The sequence below is a fragment of the Harpia harpyja genome, chromosome Z (assembly GCF_026419915.1).
Source record: "Harpia harpyja isolate bHarHar1 chromosome Z, bHarHar1 primary haplotype, whole genome shotgun sequence".
NCBI lineage: Eukaryota > Metazoa > Chordata > Aves > Accipitriformes > Accipitridae > Harpia > Harpia harpyja.
The window spans coordinates 13,547,772-13,567,470 of record NC_068969.1 but is presented as its reverse complement, the minus strand read 5'-3'; the positions used below and the strand labels follow the sequence as shown (position 1 = coordinate 13,567,470).

General features: G+C 44.2%; 1 protein-coding gene and 1 long non-coding RNA gene across 8 annotated transcripts in view; one reads left to right on the top strand and one right to left on the bottom strand.

Annotated features, from left to right (window-relative positions):
* Nucleotides 1–14,753, bottom strand: part of SLC6A6 (solute carrier family 6 member 6) — a 57,726-nt gene extending 42,973 nt beyond the window's left edge. Inside the window, exons 1-4 of one of the 7 annotated variants that reach the window (XM_052775897.1) lie at nt 14,695–14,712; nt 9,922–9,957; nt 7,339–7,404; nt 2,883–2,939 (exon numbers count right to left, since the gene is read on the bottom strand). In XM_052775897.1, coding sequence (XP_052631857.1) covers nt 2,883–2,939; nt 7,339–7,393 — 112 coding nt within the window. In that variant the 5' untranslated portion in view covers nt 7,394–7,404; nt 9,922–9,957; nt 14,695–14,712. The other 6 variants (XM_052775896.1, XM_052775893.1, XM_052775895.1 and 3 more) reach the window with 6 other exon arrangements.
* On the top strand, nt 14,560–19,268 carry LOC128136401 (uncharacterized). The gene is made up of 3 exons (XR_008233357.1): nt 14,560–14,667; nt 15,121–16,158; nt 16,302–19,268. It is a non-coding gene; the product is annotated as an uncharacterized LOC128136401 (long non-coding RNA).
* The last annotated feature ends 431 nt before the right edge of the window (nt 19,269–19,699 follow it).

The following is a 19,699-nucleotide window of genomic DNA, read 5'->3' as shown; positions in this document are numbered from 1 at the left end:
AGGGAATTTTGTAAGAGCGAGGCTGACTCCAATACAAGAAACAAGTATCTGCAGTCCTACCTTTATACCAGTGTCAACCCCACAGGGTACAGGTACTTGCTTTTTTGCAGGTAAGAATCCCCAAATATAGCATGACAATATATGAACAGCCTGAGTATTTTTCTCTGTCTCTTATCTTTTCAAACAAACACCAGCTGATGGTTTTCATTACAGGTTGCTTTTATAGTCCTAGCCTGACTACTGTAAACTTAACCTACTCCCGTTGACCAGTTCAGAGATGCAGTTCACCCAGCTGAACAGTTGAGAACCTTCCTTAGTGCAATTTCATCTAAGCGAACATGCTTACACTAGATACCAATGTGGCACATTAACTTTTAACCTTTCATCACAACTACAATTGTTTTTCATGATGGTTTTTTTTTGGTGTACAAAATTACAGACAGGTGGGAAACTGTTTGCAGTTCCACCATAAATGATGGGTACGTGACAAACAGCTGAGAGAGAGAGCCAAAAAACCATTCCATATGTAAACTAATGGCAGAAAGCAAGAGAACTTCCTTTGGTTTACTCTTCTGGATTTTTGTAAGGAAGTGGCATGCGTACAAGAGCTACATGAACTTCTGATAGTTTTGCAGAAGGAGAAACCTAGGTGATTCAAAGTCAGATGTATTGCTTTAAATTCCTCATGTGCATATTATCTGTTTATTAAATTTGACTTGTCATCTATACCTTGTGTACTGCAGGAAGAATGGAGGAGAAGGGACCTTCAACCCTCCTAAGCAACAGTATCTTCTGCTACTATATTCCCTCTAACATGGCACAACAGCTTTTTCACATTTGAAAGAGCAACCTTCTACATCATGTAAGGAGGATCTGTATGAGGAGAGAGAACTGACATAGTTACAGAAAAGGGAGGGCAGCAATCACTAGAAAAAGTATATGAAAGCAAGTCTGTCCTGTTAAATCTTGATTTTAGAATCCTGCCTTGCATAAAAAGGGGAAACAAAGGCTTTTGGTTGCTCATATTTAGTCTTTCCTCAATCCACTATGGTAGCCCCATTTGTAAACTTTACTTTTGACAGACCCTGATGGGAAATAAGGTGTTTGCATAAGCAATATACTGCTTGCTGATAAAGGAGAGATATGGAGAAAAATCATCTCATCTTGGCAGACTTTAAAGAGCAACCCTATAAAACTATTCCCATGTTTCTTTTTCCTAGCAAGGGAGTTTCTTTTTCTTTTTTTTTTCTATAATAGCTAGATCATCGTTGAAAATTCCCTAGACTGATATGGTGAATCTGAGTGTGGTTTTGCTTTGTTTCAGCATAATTAAAATAACATTTTTCTGACAAAGGGTGTTTTTTGGCTAGCATATGGGCCAAACCATGAAAATTTGCTACCCGATAGAGCTCGCAGATGCCCCCCTGCACGTCCAAAGCTCTTTGGCAGACAGCTGCAGGGCTGGGAAGGCGTTTAGCTGAGGAGCAGATGCTCTGTGCAGCATTAACTCCCTCACGTGGTTACAGCCGCATGAGGAAACCAGCACGTAATGCCAGAGCGAGGGCAATTGGTGACTCGCTAAATCCTAAATACACCAAAGCTATCTTCAAGGCTGCTAGAGAATGGAGTTTGTAACCTGAAGGGAAAAAAGCTGATCTTTACTTTTTAAATACTTATTGTCTTGATATAATTATGCATCAAACTCTTCAACTGATAACTTCAATTGGCACTTAATGAAGATTTGAAGAGATCTCAAATGAAATCCTGGTAAAAATTCCAACTAATTTCAGAGATACCCAAATTTCACCTAGTAATCTCATCTGATGCTTCCATTTACATCTTGATTTTGATCCCATATGAGTAAAAAGCACTGTAACTTCACTGACCTTCAGGAGGTCGCTCCTGTTCTATGCTGGTATGAATGAGAGTGACTCCAACAGGGAGTGAGGAGTTAGTGACACGCACAGCACCATGGCTGAATCAGAACAGGAACTGGGTATTAAACTGAACCATAAAATAATTTAGGTTAGAAGGGACTTCTGGAGGTCATGTAGCCCAGCCTCTTGCTCACAGAAGGGCCAACATCAAAATCAGACTGGGTTGCTGATGGTCTTATCTGATCAAGCTCTGAAAACCTCCAAGAGTGGAGACTGTACGATCTCTGTGCAACCCATCCCACTGCTTCACTCCTCTCAGGGTGAACATTTTTTCCTTATAACCAATCTGAATTTCCCTATCGGACAAAGAAAGAAGACAAGGAGGAAAAGGGAGAGGAGGATTAACACAAAACGACAAGACAATACCGAATGGAAGGCTCAATCTTCATATTCTGATACTGCACACATATAACACAAGCAGTTGGAAAGAAAAAGATACAGAGGGGGTGTGTGGTGAGTGACAAATGGGTAAGCTCCAGGTTAAGTACAAAATAAGCAACAGTCCCTGATGGGAGCATATCAGATGATACTCATTTTATTGTCGGAGTAAAAACATATTCCCTTAAGAAACCAAAGAAAAAACCCTACTGAATGTTACAATGCATGCCAAGCAATTATTGCTTTCCACAATGTATCCTGTGACTCACTGTGCCACAATAAATTGGCATATGGTGCTCATTCAGGGTATATAACTCACACATTTGCAATGGCTCTAAAGAGCTAATAGTTACTTGGACTGTAGTTAATCTGGGGGGGTTTAATTTCCCCATGGCAATGCAATAAATGTCATGCTTATTATTGTATTATTATTATTTTAAAAAGAATAAAATAATGGTTTTAGTGGCAGGCAAGTGTCATTAACGCCTGAAATCTCTTGTATGCTAGGGAAATCAATTCAGACAACGTCTGGCATGCGAAAGCACATAAATAATTGGTAAATACTACCTGCGGTCTTCTGGGTCCAGATTTGCCTGATGCCAAGAGCAATCAACTCCTTTTTGGCTGCAAAGGATAGGAGGGCACTCAATACCTTGCAGAAGGCACTCAGTACCTGGCAAAAATCAAGCTTTCTGTGTGCCAGCACCCCTTGAAAGAGCAAACCCTGAACCAGAAATGGTTCTCTTCTCTTACAAGGGAAGGCAACCTCCTAGAGAGACACAGAGTCAGCTCTCCATAAGGTGCCAGATACTCTCCCTGCCTGGGAAAGGTGCACCCCTCTTAAAAACCAGCTCTAACTCTCTTATCAAAGGAGACAAAAAGAAAAACCCAAAGCATCTGTCTTTCAGTGAGTCTGCCCAAGAGCACAAGTAGACTGGAAATCCAGTTTTTATCATTAATAAGACATCAGAGATGCCTAAAAGCAGGGATCGAGCAGCAGCAGAAGAAACTGTGTGCGATTACAAGAAAATTTATCTCCTGTAATCAAGATTACTCAAATGAGCCCAGGCTACACCATGACTTGTGAATACCACCGAGAGAGTATGGCTTCAGAGTGCTAAAGGAGCTTTCCACCATACCAAGATGACTTAATGGGGCAAAAAGTCCTATATAGGCAAGGTCTACCTAACACTTGTATACATTTGATACAAATCCACTGAAGCCAGTGCTATTCATTAGCAAAAGTGGATCAGTAAGATAGAAGTGGACCACTGGGATTTTGCCCACTTAGGGACTCAGAGCTACAGCAGAAGTGCCATGGGTTTCAAGGTCAGCAGGACTGATTCCTGAAAAAGGACGTCTGACTTTTTGATACTGTTTACACAATGATAAAGCAATAGCAATGCTACTGGAATCAACAAAGCTATGCTGGAGTAAATCAGTTGAGAATTAGATCCTGAATCTGTGTGTCTTTACAGCTAATTTCACAGGTATTAAACAACACTAACGTCTCAAAATGTGACTTGGAAGGAAAAACATAAACAAACATCTCAGCCTACAGCTCTATTGCTCCCTGATCCCCGAGGAGGCAATTATTCCCTCGGTGGTGTTCTGTATGGGCCAAATACAATGATTGCTAATACAAATATTTTGTCCTGGGTTTTTGCTTTATAAAATGTAAATTTGGACTGTGTGGCCTCAGGTGTTTTCTTCAGTGCTTAACACAACACGTTCCAAATGGTGATCGGGGAGCATGGCCATGACCTTAGCATGAACGGCAATGGTGAATAACCACCTGCTCTGTCTACTCCTCACCTTGAATCTCCTGAACTGGTTGTGTGGAAGACAGCCGAAATTGTGCCTGAGCCAAGACTGCCAGGGTCTGACCTGCACTCTTTTATTGTTATTCTGTAGATTCTTTGCTAGTGCTCACAAAATATTCTCCATCTCCTCAGAAATATCTTTGATTTATTGTTTGTTGCATCTCGCTTACCTACCTTCCTCTAGGAATGTACTCGAGAAAGTGCAAAAGTAGGTAAAAATTAAGTAGGGCTCAGACCTTTTTCCAATCAAAAGTCATATTCATCTATGCAGAAATGTTAAAGTCTTCATTTCACCCAAGGAGATAAAACCAGCATTTAGGTAATAACAACCTCCTCAACACAAAGACCCTCCCTCCAGAGAAGGAAATGCTGCCTTTGTCCAGATCCCATACACTCGTTCTCTTGTTGGTTAATTCATGACAGTGTTAGCTAGATTTTCATTATAGGGTATTATTTGTAGCTGCTGTTTTCATGAAGCAGCTGTAATAAACAAGTGAGATTTATGTTCCTTTTTAAATTGCTTGAAATAATTAGCATTGTTAAATTTAGACTGAAAGAACCTACTGATTTCTCTATTTTTTTAAATAAATACAGAAGCTACAAAGCGATCTACCACCACCAGTCAGGCTTGGGCCAGAACAGTATGCACTCCATATACTCTCCAAAATATGTTTTAGATGTGGATATAATCTAAGTTCTCCAAACAACCTTTTAAAAGTAAATTATGGTTGTGCTGAATTGTTTTAACAACTGCACTGTGTGTTATTCTTCTCCAGCCTAAACTCAGGTAGGACTTCTTTTTATTCCTATTCTGGTCTATACAGGTGCAAATGGGCACCCTGGATCTGGATCACAATGGAAAGTCGGACCAAAACTGAGACCCAGACCCAGATCAGAATTTTACAGCTGACTTCCTAGCTTGATGATTTATACTGCATCCAACTATTATAAAAGCCCTGACCCATGTCAGGCATTCAAATACCAAACTCGGAGCTTGTGGTTTGCTCTCATCTCTGCATCATTTACTTTTTCCACTCATTCCTCCTTAACCACAGCTTGCTGTATTGACACTCCAGATACTTATTTAAAATAAGTAAACACGATGCCCTCCCCAACCCAATTTGGCCATTTCACAGCTACTGCTGCATTTCGCAGCCTGATCCAACAAACCTGCTTCATGACAGCACTGAACAAACAACCTCTAAAAAGCTTTTCACTCATAGGGGTTTTTTGTTTGTTTGTTTGGTCAGTTTTGTGATTCATCAGCCTTACGGTATTTTTCTTGGTGCGAGTGCTGCCATCCTGGCAGTCCAGGTTTCCTCAGTGCAATGGGAAAGACAAGATGAAATACCAGGGGCCGTGACAGAACTTAGCCTTAATGGTTCTACAAGAGGGGACTGATGTTGAGCAGACGTTTGGCTAACTATCACTCCAGAAGAGGTGAGGAAAAGATGATCTGCTGTGGGAAAGACCACATCGTGCCATGCATAGGAGGGATACAGCAACAATATACTAACTATACAACGAGAAAAGGTACAAAATGAAGACAAGGAGGTGGCTAAACCTGACAGTTTTTATATTATGAACTTTTATAACTAGAGGAAAGAAAAGTTAGGGAAGGTATGCAAACAAGTATGACGGAGCTGGGAAATGAGTCTGGAGTAATGTGCAGAAGACAGTTGTAATACGTATCAAAACATAAAATTTTAAGTACTTCTTTGCTCTATATATGATAAAACAGTAACAACTTCTACATAAATGATAAAATCCCAAGGCATTAAACTAAATATATAGGCATACTGTCTTAAATCATTCCTGAGTAAAATAAGTAAGTGGCATGCAATAGGATGGGGATTTAGTGCTAGGAAGTATAAAGCCCTGCATCTCAGGGGAGCTGTGACATTGCCTGAGAAGCAGCTAGCTGCAAAGCTGTGAATCCAGGAAAGACCTAAAGGTGATTGCAGGTAAGATTAGCCAAGTAATACAGTTTCTCTCTGTGATGCTACTGAGTGATGCAGGAGAAGTGTCAAAAGCTAAGCTATTTCTGGATGTGTACATATGAAGGGATAATATGGAAATCTAAAGCATAATGCTATGTCAAAACAACCAGAGTGGATATAGTATGAGCTGTTCAAGTCTCCACAGATTATAAAGGAGGTAGAAAAATGAAAGGAAATACAAATAAGGACAATAAAAATGATCGAAGGAGAGAGTAAGAGAGCTAAATTAATATGGTCTATAAATGAGGAGACTCCTGGGCTGAGATCCAGCTATAAATACCTTCAAGGTACTGTGTGTAGAGGAACGTAATTAATCTAGCTCAAAAGACAGTAGGACAAGAAGCAACTGCTTGAATTTAGGAATGGAAAAATTCAGGACGTAGAATAAAAAAAAAATTATTTGAAGAGACACATCTGCTCAACACGGCAGACTCCCAAGGTTGTAGCCAAGGCATACTAACTGTATGCAACTGAGAACAAGTTGAATAAAAGGCTCTGGGAAATGCTGCAGTCACAGCTTTCTACAGTCCAAAGAGATCACCACAGACCAACTTATTGATCTTTTAGTCTCTTTCTTTATTGGTTATCTGAAAGACTGCTCCTCTATTTAAAAACCCACCAACCAAACAAAAAACCCAACACCCAAAGCTATATATCCATGTAGTCGACAATACATCGATGCCAGAGGTCAGAAATGGGAGTGTGCAGCTCTCCGACGTGCAACACAGGTAACGGCAAACCTCTCTAACTCTCTTCTGGCTATTCAGTGGTGCGTGCAACGTGAGTCTGCTGGGTGCTGGGCAGGACATTGTCAGCAAGACAAAAACTGCTGACCCAGCCAGCAGGTTATTCTGAGTATCTCAACACCGAGGTCAAAGGCTGAAGTGGGAACTACCTCTTGTGATACTCGTGGTCTTCCCCAGCCTTGTGTTAAGAGATCCCGCACGGAAACTTTCAATGTCACTGCATAAATTATGTACTTTGATTTATGATTAGTTGAAAACCAACACTAGCTGTATTTAACAATCCTCAGGAGCTCTAAAATACACTTGCATTAAGAAAATAAAATAAAAATCCCAAAACATTTGCAACAGGCCTTAAAATTTTCAATGACAAATGTGTATACACAAACGTGAGGAATATAAAACCCAGGTACCATTATACCCCCCCTTAAACATATCCCATCCCAACTGCACTCACCAATCGGGACTTCTGTCCCCTCCTCAATGTAGATGGGCAGTGGTGATTCCTCCATAGGATGAGGCACTGATGGAAAGTAATGAATTGTGGTAGTATTTGTCGCAAATTGACTACAAAAGATGGTCCCTTTCTTATCATTACAACTACATATGGCTGGTTACTGTCACAAAGAGTCCTTTCTCAAAGTGGTCACCTCCTGTCACGGTGACCCATCCAAGTCACAGCCCTGAGGGGTTAATCCCCACCGAGCATTCAGTGCCACAGGAGTTAAGTCCCTCTGAACAGGGCCTGGGAGAGGTCCCTGTCCTGGATGCTTCACGATCCTGCCATTTCGTTACAGCCTCGCTATTCCTATCCCTGGAGTTTAATTCTCTTTTGGAAACTCACACAGTTGAAGAAGCCAAGGGGAGCCAATGCACAGACAGGCACAAACAGAGTTATCGAGTCAAAGTCATAATATGTCATGCACAGAACCAGAAGAGAGAGGCTCTGATGCTCAAAGCTTGCTGTTAGCTGTTGAAAAGCCACAGCAGGTGATGGAAGGCTGCACCGCAAATGGCCTCTGGACCACAAACTTTTCATTACTCATTCATTTTGGAGTACATGTATTGGACTTAGGAAGCTCCTGATTACTCGTCTGTGATACTGAAATCTCCAGCCAAAACTCTTCAGATCTGCACTGCATGCTTATTCTGCAGTTTCCAGACACCATACAGTCACTGCTGGAGGGTTTGTCTGTTTGGGCTCTTCTCTGCTTGGGAGCTTCTTCCCCTAAAGGTGGTTTTGTTGCACTCTTTCCCATTTAAAATCTCTGGGAAGCATGCGCTTCACAGGCTTTTCAAGAGGTTTGAATTTCCGACACTAGAATGAAATAATAGTGAGCTACAAATGTTGAAAATGGTCATAATCAAAAGCCTTCTGGTTTTTTTCTTCTCTGTTACCTTTTAAAAATGACAATGTATCTTCTGAAAGATACAAACTCTTAAGGTAGTCTCAGCTAGGATTCCAGCTGCAGGGAAGGACGATTCTTTGATCCTTTGTGAGGTATCCTTCACTTACTATTGGCTTTTTTTTTTTTTGAAAGATTGTCTTATGATATCCATAAAACCAGCCAAAGAACATTTGTGGTTTAAAGCTATTAAATAAAGCATCTTACAACGTTTCTGCTAGAAACACAACAAGAATAAAGTGTTTTCAACTGATGCTTGACTAGCAACGGGCTTAATATAAACCCCACACTGGTGCTTTGCGAGATGCAAAGGGCTGCCAGTGCCCTGCCTTTACCTAAGCCCACCCCTCGCTCACATGGAAGATGAAGGGAAGCACGGGGGAGAGGAAGAGCAGAACACGGTTGCCTACAGAACTACCGTACAAGCCACAGAAATCATGGTCTACCAGGGCGCCTTGCGCAAGCCACTTTTATCTAGAAGCTGAACTAACATTCCAGCTCAACAATAGCAAAAGAACATTTGTTACCACATGGCGTTTTGCTACATATTAACCAGCAGTTGCTACGCAAGCATAATGGAGTGCTGCAATTCTGAGATATATGTTATTTAAAAAAAAAAAAAAAAAAAAGTTGACTTATGGGAAATCAGCCTGAGGTGAGCGCTCGTGGGCTTGCCATGCCACTGGACGCAGTACATGCTTGGAAGTTATGCAAAGCGGGCCCTGCATTGGGAACAATGCAGTCATTTTCCTTGCTAAGCTAATTTTGCATTAAGGCAATGAGAGTCTTCATCTATGCAGCCCCTTAAAACATTTAATCAGATTTATTTACTAGGAAGAAATACCAGAGCAGAGCTTCCTATGCTACTCAAGAGTTTTCAAATATGAGATCTGCAAGCAAACCAGGTCACTAGATGGTGTGGGAAAAAATCTGTTGTATTTTTATGACATGCAGCTTTCTTGGTCCCATGAAGAATACTGTACCGGGCTCACCCAGACTGAGCAGTCAGTCTGGAGCCAAATGCTTTCACAAAACATTTGCAACAGTATTCACCAATGGCTGGTGGCATCCACTCTTATTTTAATGGGTATCACCATAGGTTGCAGAAAAGGCCTGAAATACCTATAGGCTATTTGAGGCCAAATACGCATATACACACACTCTCTTACCCACATGTATACATGCACACACTAGTACACATGCACGCAAACAAATGGCTCTATAGGCAGAACTTGGATTTTGTAGGATCCAAGGCAGAGAAGCTGACTCTTGTCATGGGGTTTGGGAGTCAAGGACTCTGGGGTGCTAAAACGAGCTCTCACTTACAGGTATCCTCTGTTTTGGGCAAACCACTTTAACGTTATCCCTCCAGGATTTACACACCAGCGTTATGGGCATGCTGCTTAAATGCCTGTAAAGTGCTTTGCAATGGTTTCTAAATTCTACAGTGATATGCACAGAAGAACTGCACAGACAGATTTAAGATAACACTTGCTGAGCATTATTATACAGCCTATTTTTACATGCTCTGTACTTGGTTTCTATATACAGATGGTAAATGTTCAGTATTTGTACATTTTAATGAGCTTTATAACCCTTTTGTAATTTCATAAACAAACATAAATAACACTTACATGAAGTAGAGTCTCTCCTGAATGGATTTTCTCTTCCTGTTTGGAAAAAAAGAGAAAAAGAAAAGGCAAAAAAAATATTTTAAAGGAAAAAAATGAGTCTAGCAAGATAAGTCAGACACGTTTCAACATTATCATGCATAGTGTTTTCTGAATTTCATCAGTATGAACTTATATTTGAAGAACATCAAGACACTGAATGTAGCACCAATGCCAAAACAGGAGATCATTTCTCACTTGTTTCATCCTATGTAAAACATCACAGAAAATTTGGCTGTATCTGTCTCAAGAGCAAGGAAATTACATTGTGGCAGTGAAATAAAATGCAAATGCCATGTGATCTGAAGCAAAAGAAGGAAGAACTTTTAACTACATTCCAGCTCACTGATAACCCCATGGCTCGACGTACGGTTGCTCTCTTACCTACGGGCAGCCTACCTACACCGACACTCTAAAGCAGGGCACTCCTGCTGTGTTTTGGCACCGCGTAATCATTTTTCCACCGTGCTCAAGTACTGACTGCATTCAAACCCAGGTCGGGCAGCCACGGCAGCGAAGGTGTTCTTCAAGGCTGTGACCATTCTGGGCAACAGAGAACCACAACAGGAAACCCAGTAACTGCTAAAATGCACGAGACTTCCCAACAGCCTGTGGGTCTCAACAGCCACCCTCTTGCAGCCGTGTGCCACCCGCCCTGCTGGCTCCCATCTAGAGCTCACTGGCAGGACGTGGGTTTGACTCATGCTCCCCTTCCACCAATCTAGCCGGTGGGTTTGGTGGATGCTCTTGGAGCAGGGTTTAGGGTCGGCAATGAGCGAGCGGCTTTTTGCTGGTGTAAATCTAGGCACATTGAAAAAAAAAAAAACAGGAGAGAGACTGACATAAATACTGAAGATGCTGTAGGACACCAGCCACAGTGTCACAGACTGGCAGCATGGTAGCCCTTCCAATGGCAGCTTTGGGGTAAAAAAAGGACAATGAAGACTGGCAGTTTCACTTAATTTCTACCACATTACCTTACATCAATATTAGCTACCCTGTAAGCAATTTAAAGAGTATTGCCTAGATTTACATGCCTTGGGATGATACTTGGCTAGCACAAATCAATTAAATCCATGGCACTACAGCAGCTGGGGATTCAAGTAAATACACATGTATGGAAGAAATTCAACAAATATTAAATCACTGCATTTTCATCCTCACACTTTTCTTCCAAATGCCAAGGACCCAATCCTGCAAGCAGGCCCCCCCCCCCCCCCCCCGCCCCGAGTGGCACTAGAATAAACTTGAGTTCTGTATATGGAGCACTTAGAGGACTGGACTCAGGATTACTCTAAAAAACAGAAACCTGATCCATTCTGGTCACGTAAATTAAGTTAGTGATGAGAAGAAGTCGAAGGCACTAATCCTACTGGGTAATCTATTCAAAGCTGCACTTCTTAAATGATCTACAATTTATTAGTATGACCAATCAAATGAGCATTACTTGCAAAAGACTTTAACTACTGTGGCTTTCCCATCCATTTTTGTGTGTTGTAATATGGTTAATTTAAAAGAAACAAATCAGCATAATCTTTACAGAGTCATTTGCCAGCATGATTAAAAGTTGGGCTAAGGGACCACTGCAGACACTTCCCTTACTGGTGGAACTGGCAACACTGCCATTGGGTCAAAACTATGCGGCATTCGAAAACCTAGACGGGGTGAAATTAAAATAATTTGGGTTTGCTGCAGAGTCTTGAGGTGCATTGATGAAAATCCTGGGAGGATCACTGCCCAGGAAACGTGGCAGCCTGCTGAAAGGCTTGCACCTCAGACTCTCTTTGGAAACACCCAGCCCACAGGACTTGGCTAGAAGCCACTAAGATGCAGTCTTAGTTAGGCAGAGTATCGATTTAAGGAAAACTCACTGAAATACTTGCAACGATTAGCTGTAAGACAAGACCCTCCCTGAGGCTTTGCAAACAGAACTGTGCTCAGGCACAGGAGCTTTCCCAAGCACTGTGCAGCAAGAGTAAGCCAACCTAAAGTGTCTTCCTATTTTTCCAGGGCTATGTTGCACCTCTTTTCATACAGCATTTCACACAGACTGAAGCCTCCTGCCATGGCCCCAACATTTCACCTCTGAGGTTTAAGAAACCTCCAGGCAACCCACCCAAAAGCTACAAATTAGTGACTACCAACAGAGTAGCATGCCAAATTTTGCACCTGGCTACAGCAAAGTAAAATAAAATAAAAATTGGTAGCATTTGAAGCATTCCAAATTTCTACTGGATTCTAGGCCAAGATCCCTAAACAAACAAACAAACAAACAAAAACCCCCAGGATTTTGATCTAGGACCCCCGAGCACACAACCATCTTCTCGGTACCTCCAAATATCACAGTGCCATCTGCAATCTCCTGCTTTTTGCAAAGTATGACAGAAAATAACCCTAACACGGCACGGTAAAAGAAGCAGGTTAATAAATTACAGCAAGAAGCGGCCTTTCCTCTCTCGGCCCTGGCCCGTAGGCTGGGGCTCTGGGTCCCGCCCCACCTGCGGGGCAGCCCTGGGACCCCACGGAGAGGGAAAGGTGTCTGTCGCCCTCCAGTGGGTGCAGCCTCAAAGCAGCCCAAACCGTGAGAGAGGTGGCAAGGGGGACAGGGAAGGTGAGACGCCGGCAAATAAAGAGGAAAAAAAAGAAAAAAAAGGAAGAGGAAAAAAAAAGAAAAAAAAGGAAGAGAAAAAAAAGAAAAAAGAAAAAAAGAAAAAAAGAAGAGAAAAAAGGGAAAAAGAAAAGAAAAAAAAAGCGAAGCAGCGAAGAGACAGTTGGAGAGGAAACACGAAGATGCTATCTCTGAAAGTGCCAAAAATAAAGTTTCCAGTGTCAGTTTAACGAGGGCAACAAAGACATCTTCCCGCCACACTCGTGCTTCAGCCTCGACTTACTCCGGACAAGGGATACCGTCACGCTGCTGGCTGCCTCAACTGCTCACGCATTTTTGCTTTAAAAAAAACCCCAACAACCTTCAGGGGAATCTTTCCATAATACTCGTGCAAAGGTAGGCAATGCCAAAAATCAGTCAGCTCGCCCAAACGCAGACCCAGAGGTAAACACCTGGCTGTCAAAACTATCAGGGCTTTCACCAATGCCTCTCCCCTCCAAATTCCAGAGCAGCAGGTTTTAGTGGGCTGATTTACCCTCAAATCCAAAGCCATAAAACCTAAACTGGTAGCAACTGTCATCCGAGCCCCAAATTACACAGCTGACGATATGTCCCCCAATCAGGGCTGCCTCGCTTTTTTGCTAGTCCAAGACTTGAAACATTGTGACATGCAAGCAATAAGGAAAAAAAAATGCAGTTACCAAAATAGCACTATCAACGCAACCAGCTCCTCTCAGCACATTTTCTTAATGCCTTTCCCAATACGGTTAAAAAAATGGGAACTAACCAAAAACCTCCATCTTCACACCTTGGCACAAACCGTGCTGGAATACGTGGGGGGTTGTATTTCTCCGTGTTTATCTGGATCCTCTCCCACTACCTTTTTTCATCAGTGCTTTCGTTTAAACATAGCTCTTATTAACAGCAGAAATCAGCTTTTACAATTTCTAGATACAAAGTTTTGCCACTCTCGGAGCTGCTTAAGGAAAACACAGCTTGCCTTCCGTTTCATAAATAACACATACTCTGCACATTTCTTCGCCTGTGTGAAATAAATTCTCCCATGTTCTTATATGGAAACCTTGCGAGTCCTCCCACATGCCGCCTGTTACAGTATCAGGCAGAGATGGGCATTCATTATCTTAAAGGCAGTGGGTGAATTTGGCATCCAAGTTACCCTGAGATGAACCCAGAATTATCGCCCCTTTGCACCACGCTGAGCTCGGTAACCTGCCCCGTGCAGTCCCTGCGTTTTATTTCCAAGCCCCAATCACAACTTTGATTTCAGCATGCCAAGGATCAACAAAATAAAAGGAAAACGAGGGGGGTAAAAAGGAAGAAGCCGCAGCGGTATTACCCACCAGGTAGGCCCATTAGCATCAGATGTAGCATTGCCTGTACCAGCCTCTTCACTTGAGGTTAGCGCACGGCAGCCAGAAAAAATACAGCGGGAAGGGGTGGGAAGGCGAGAGAAAAAGGGCAAAAAATAGCCGAGGAGAGAAGCGTGCTCCGTAGATGTGCTGCTGGAGGGCCGCCAGCAAGTGGGTAATTGCTGCAAACTGTTATCGCGAAAAAAAGTTAACGCAAGGTGGGGGGGGGTGGGGGGGGGTGGATGAAAATAACCGCTGGGGGAGAAAAAAACCCGCAGGGGTAACGAAACAGCTGGGGAGGAGGGGGGATTGAAAGAAGAATGAATGAATAAATAAATTAAGGGGGGGGGGGAGGAAGGGAAAGCGCGCCCGGGGGCACCCCGAGGCGGCGCGGACAAAGGGAGGGAGGACGCCGCCGCCCCCGGCCCGGCTCGGTTCGGCTCCGCTGGGCGCGGAGCGGCCGCCCTTTGTTCGCCGCGGCAGCGGACGGCGATCCGCGCCATCCCCGCCGCCGCCGCCGCCGCAGCAGCAGCAGCAGTAGCAGTATCCCCGCCGCTCGCTCGCTCGCTCGCCCGCCCGCCCGCCCGCTCGCTCGCTCGCCCGCCCGCCCGGGAGGCGCCGGTACCTGCGTCCGCTGGCCGCGGTGCCTGCGCGCCGCTGCGCCCCTGCGGCGGTGCGGCGCGTCCGGCGGAGCGGTGCGGCGCGACTAGCAGCGCCGAGCGGGAGGAAACGGTAATTTATAAGCGCTTTCTTCCTGACCTCTCGTGTCTGTTGTCTAATGAGGGAGCTTTGAGCATCACCCATCCTGCTGAGTGGAAAAACACCGGCACGGCCTCTTCTTTGCTGGGGAGGGGGGAGCCTAAAGGAAGGGGTGTGGGGGAGGAGGGGCCATGCCGCAGACACGGCGGCGGAGCCCGGGCTGGCAGGCGGCCGCGGGGCGGCGGGGAGGGGCGGGCGGGTGCGGGGCAGCGGCCGCCGCCGGGGGCGGGGGGGGGGGGGCAGCCCCGGGCCGCCCGCCTTCCCCCGCGGAGCCCCGCGGGGGAGCGGGGCCGCCCCCGAGCCGGCCCGGCGGGAGCCGGCCCTCGTCCCGCGGCTGCCGGGGCGGGGAGGGGAGCGGAGGGCTGCCCGCCGCGGCTCTCCTCTGCTCATTTTTTATTTTTTGTACATTTTTTTTTTTTTTTTTAGTTACGATTTTTTATCTTTACACAAAGAGCGCCCTTCTGGCAGACAGCATCCCGCGGCGTTGCCACCGGCGCTGCGCCCGGGCCCTGGCTTTGCTCCTCTGCGGCCGCGTTTCCCCCCGGGAAGGTGGCGGGGGGCTCGGACTCCGGCCCCGGCCGTCGCTCGGCCAGGCTTTTGGGGCGTTTGGTCTCGGCAGCCGTCTCCTGCTGGAGGAGGAAACACGAGGGAGCGTGGGCTGGCAGGTGCCTGGGAGGCCGGGGTCTCGTCTCTCCTCCCAAAAGAGCAGTCCCCGGCACCGGTCAGCCGCCGCTCGCAGCTGGAGAACAAAGTACGGCCGGGGCGATCGGCAGGAGAAATGAGCAGGGCAAGGTTTTGTCTTGCGTTGGGTTTCGTTGCAATGCAAGCCGGTGCTTTTTTCCTCCAGGCAAACGGGTATGTGACTCAAATATGTCTTTGCTCTCCTACCTGCATCTCCTCTAGTTCTGTTAATGAAAGGATACAGCGTCATACAGACTCGCTAGGCATTTTCATATGACCCCTGCTGAAGACTTAGTAAGATCCTCTGTACTGCAAAATACCATTTGCATTGTGGGGGCAGACTGGCGCGGAAAAGGAGATTTTGGGCCATCTGTGTTCCGCCGAAGTCCCACGGTGCTAGCCTTGCACTGGGAACAGCAGAGGTGGACCAAAGAAGACCAAACGGTCCCCACAGCCTTGCTCTCCCAGGCTTTCCCAGACACGAGGCCCTACCGTCCTACACCACAAACTAGGATGGCAGTCACTGGGCGACACACCTTTGCAGCCCATCACCTCTGTGTAGGCTGCCAGGGGATCAAATTCTGTCACAGCAGCCTCCCGGGAGGTCTCTAGGAAAGGCGAATTTCTTTGGCTGGTTCATGCAAAAGCACAGAGCTGCACCCCTTCTGCACACCCCTTGCTGGCAGTACAATATGCCAAATACAGCATGCCACAGTCACACAAGCAATTTTCCCCGACTCCAGTGCACTCTGTGATTTTCCAGTATCCAAGCTGATCTGCAAAGTGAGTAAGTCTCTTAACTGAAAAATAGATACAGCTATAGGATATACGCAGCTAACTGATGACATATCTCCACTAAACAGCCTGGTTTAAACTAATAACATGATGTAGTGCATGCTGCCACCTACGTCTTCTGTCTGATTCAGGTTTCTCCTGTACTGCAGCTTCGGATTCGTAGGCATCCTTTGCTGAAGGCAGCTAGCATTCGGTCAGACTCCGCGAGGGACCACAAACACAGGTGGCTCTGGCCGCATTAAGGAACAAAGCAAAACATTTCTCACCAGCTCAGCCACTTGTTCGGTTGCAGTGAGGATGCCTCGATGCAGATTAGGAACCGGCAGTCACACCGGTGAAATATAAGTAGTGGCTGGAGCCTCATCTGTGCTAAGGATCCTGCCAGCACAGCTGTACCACTGACAGCAGTGGAATATTTTGCTCAAGTTCTCTAGAGGAATCAAAGCCTGTATTTTCTGTCTCTGGCTCTCCCTTGTTCTGTTGCTCCTCACTCATTAAAAGAAAAGTCAGCCACACAAAGCACATGGTTGCTCTCTGTGTTTAAAAAAAAAATATGTTTGGGGTAAAAAACCAACAGCCAAAGCTGTTTTGAAGTCAGAGGCATGTAAACAGTACCTGGAACTAAGTGGAATAATAATAATAATAATTAGTCCTTTTGTGTCATAAATATGTGCATCGCTGTCTGCTGTTTCATTATGAGACAGCACAACTTCTGAGAATGTGCCTGATTAATATTTGGGGGAACTCTGCCTTCAGCAGCAGCAGCATACGGCAGCTCTAGTGCCTCCGGCTCCCCCGGCTCTCTTATGTAACCGAAATCACAAGTTAGAGCCCAAATTACAAAGCCTAAGCATGTGTATAATATTAAGCATATAAATGGTGCCTGAAATTACTATCCTTTTTCCTGTAGGTCTGGCTTTAATCTATTAGTATTTTTATTTCTGCAGTTCTATTGATTTCAATGTGCACTGGTGCCATTCATAGCGTAATCAAGCCTAACCCCTTAAAAACCCCACCATGAAGGCATTAACCCAAACTTAACTAAGACAGGCCAAAATCACTCCAGCTACAGGTAGATGTAGTTCAAATTACTTGTATATCAGATCTAGAGCGTATCCAGCATTAAGACGCCACAGAAAGCAGAATATCGTATCCCTGTGGCTGCTTTGCAGACCAGGCAGAGCGGCAGGTTTTTGCACCCCAGCCCAAGACACGGGTTAGCAATCACCTTCCTTTGCATTTTCCCTCTTAGAGACTGTTCTCGCCATTAACATGCTGAGCTGCTTTCTGGAGTTTCAAGGTGCTGGGTGCTGATACAGTGAGCACCTCTTGTATCTGTTTAATCCAATAACATAACTCTTTTTTAATCTCCACGTCTGGGTCACAGGGTTTTAAAAAGACACTGGGCCAAATCCCCAGCTTGGCTACAACGCGTGGAAATCTACCAAGAAGGCACGAACGTCAGAAGAGATTCACTGTATTTGCACCCTGTAAAAGAGGTCTTGAGGGGCAGGGATGCGAGAGCCTAATTTCGCAGATGGATGCATATTAACGCAAGTGTATGGCAGAGTTAGATCAGATTTCTATCAGGGGAGGTGGAGGGAGGGAGGGAGGGATATCACACCGGGATCTAAAATATGCTCATCAGCAAATTCTCATTCATTTGAAAATAAAAATTGATTTAATATTTCTTCCTTTTCAGGAGAAAAACTTGATTCTTTTCAATGTGTGGCTGCTAAAGGGAACATGATGTTTCATGGACTCAGGACCAAGGCAGGGCAAGAACAAGGAGGAGGTTTTGCAGGAACTGGGAAGATTTTACATATCAACATTAAAATAAAAAAGGCAAAACTTATCCAGGCACAACGTCCAGCAGAAATCTAGGCAACAAGTCGACAGCACTGTCTGTGAAGATGGGTATAAGCAAGAATGGCAAAAAGATGGTCTGAATAAGTGCATCGCATTAACGATTCTTCGAACACAAATCTCCTATACAAAGATTTATGGGGGCAACCTTCGGGGTTCCCCTGTATAGCAAAGGATCCCGAGCTTGAAAAAGGGAGGCAGATTTTGTAAGGGATTTGAACATCATGCAGTGACTCTGGATTGCAGATTTTAAGCATTACTAAATCGGGGAATAAAATTGTTGCTATTGCTATTACATACCAGGATATCTCACTAATCCACACAATCCACTAAGTTGCTGTAGTTTTAGTCCGTGTTTATTTTAGATGAAATTATGGCCTGGACAGTTAATTTTTCTTAGTTTATCCATTTAAATCATGTAATCAAACAGAAAAGAAAATGTGACCTGTGGTTTTTGGTACACTCCCCATCAAGTGAACCTGCCGGTGATGGAGCCCCACACCCAGTTTATAAGAAGTTAAACACTGTGGCAAATAAAAACCCCAGGTCTTCTTGAAAAGTAGCCCCATTGCATTAAATTCTCTGATTTTAATGCTATCGGTGGCCTATTTTGCTTATATTTCAGACTGCCTAGCCATTATGGGATTGCCTCCACTGGTCCTTTCCTTACATCAAGCTAATTACATATTAACTTGAGGCACTTAGCAAGCCTGAAAGGATGGAGCGGGTCCTTTCCAAACACCAGTTGAGTTTAGAAATGCCTGTTCCTTTACAGGGGCTGATTCCTAAAGTGAGGGGCAAACCCAGAGGAACCAAGGTGGTCATGCTGGCTTTTGGAGAAAATGAAGCGTCTCAAGTTAATTGACAGTCAGCTACCTGGACATAAAAAACTCTCATATATCCAAAGGTTTTCACCGGGATTTTCGAGAGCTCCTGAGCAATTTAAAGTCCTTGAAAGGAATGCACTATAGAATGAAAAATATAGGTATTATTAAAGAAAGTCTCCAAACTGAAAGCCAGCCAGTTTCATAAAAATGAGCTAAAAACCAATAACACATACTCTGTCTCCTGCTGGATGCTGTATGAACCGTATGTTTTGCATTTTTGAAGTCACTTCCAAAACAATGTTTTTTTCTTCACTGTTGCTATTGGGAAGAACAGTAAAAGAACTATGCATAAATGAGGTTAAAGTAATCTAATTAAAAAAATAAACAACGTGCTTTCATCTTCAATTCATATCCAGTCATTTGGGATCGAACTTTAAAAAAAATAGATAAAAATTCAGAAAGGATTTTGAAGGACGACTGTTTCCCTTTAAGATTAATGATAAACATACTTGTGTGTTCAAGGGAGAATAGATCCAGTGTTATGTAACAGGATAAAGAAACAAAATCCTTTTTCCTTAAATTAAAATAACCAGTATATGTGTGGATTTTAGTCAATCACCAAAAATTCAGGAAAATTCTTTCACAATTGCATTCCACATACTAAAATTGGCGTCTTGTAACTTTTAAACAGAATCACAACAATTAAAGACAAAAAAGATTTGTTTTTTCTGTTTGACCCTGCTTTGCTAATAGAGGATTGTTCCCCGAGGAAAATTCTGGAGCACTTGCCCTGTGCAAAAATCCAAATTTGTGCTCATCTTTTTGGTTTATGTGGC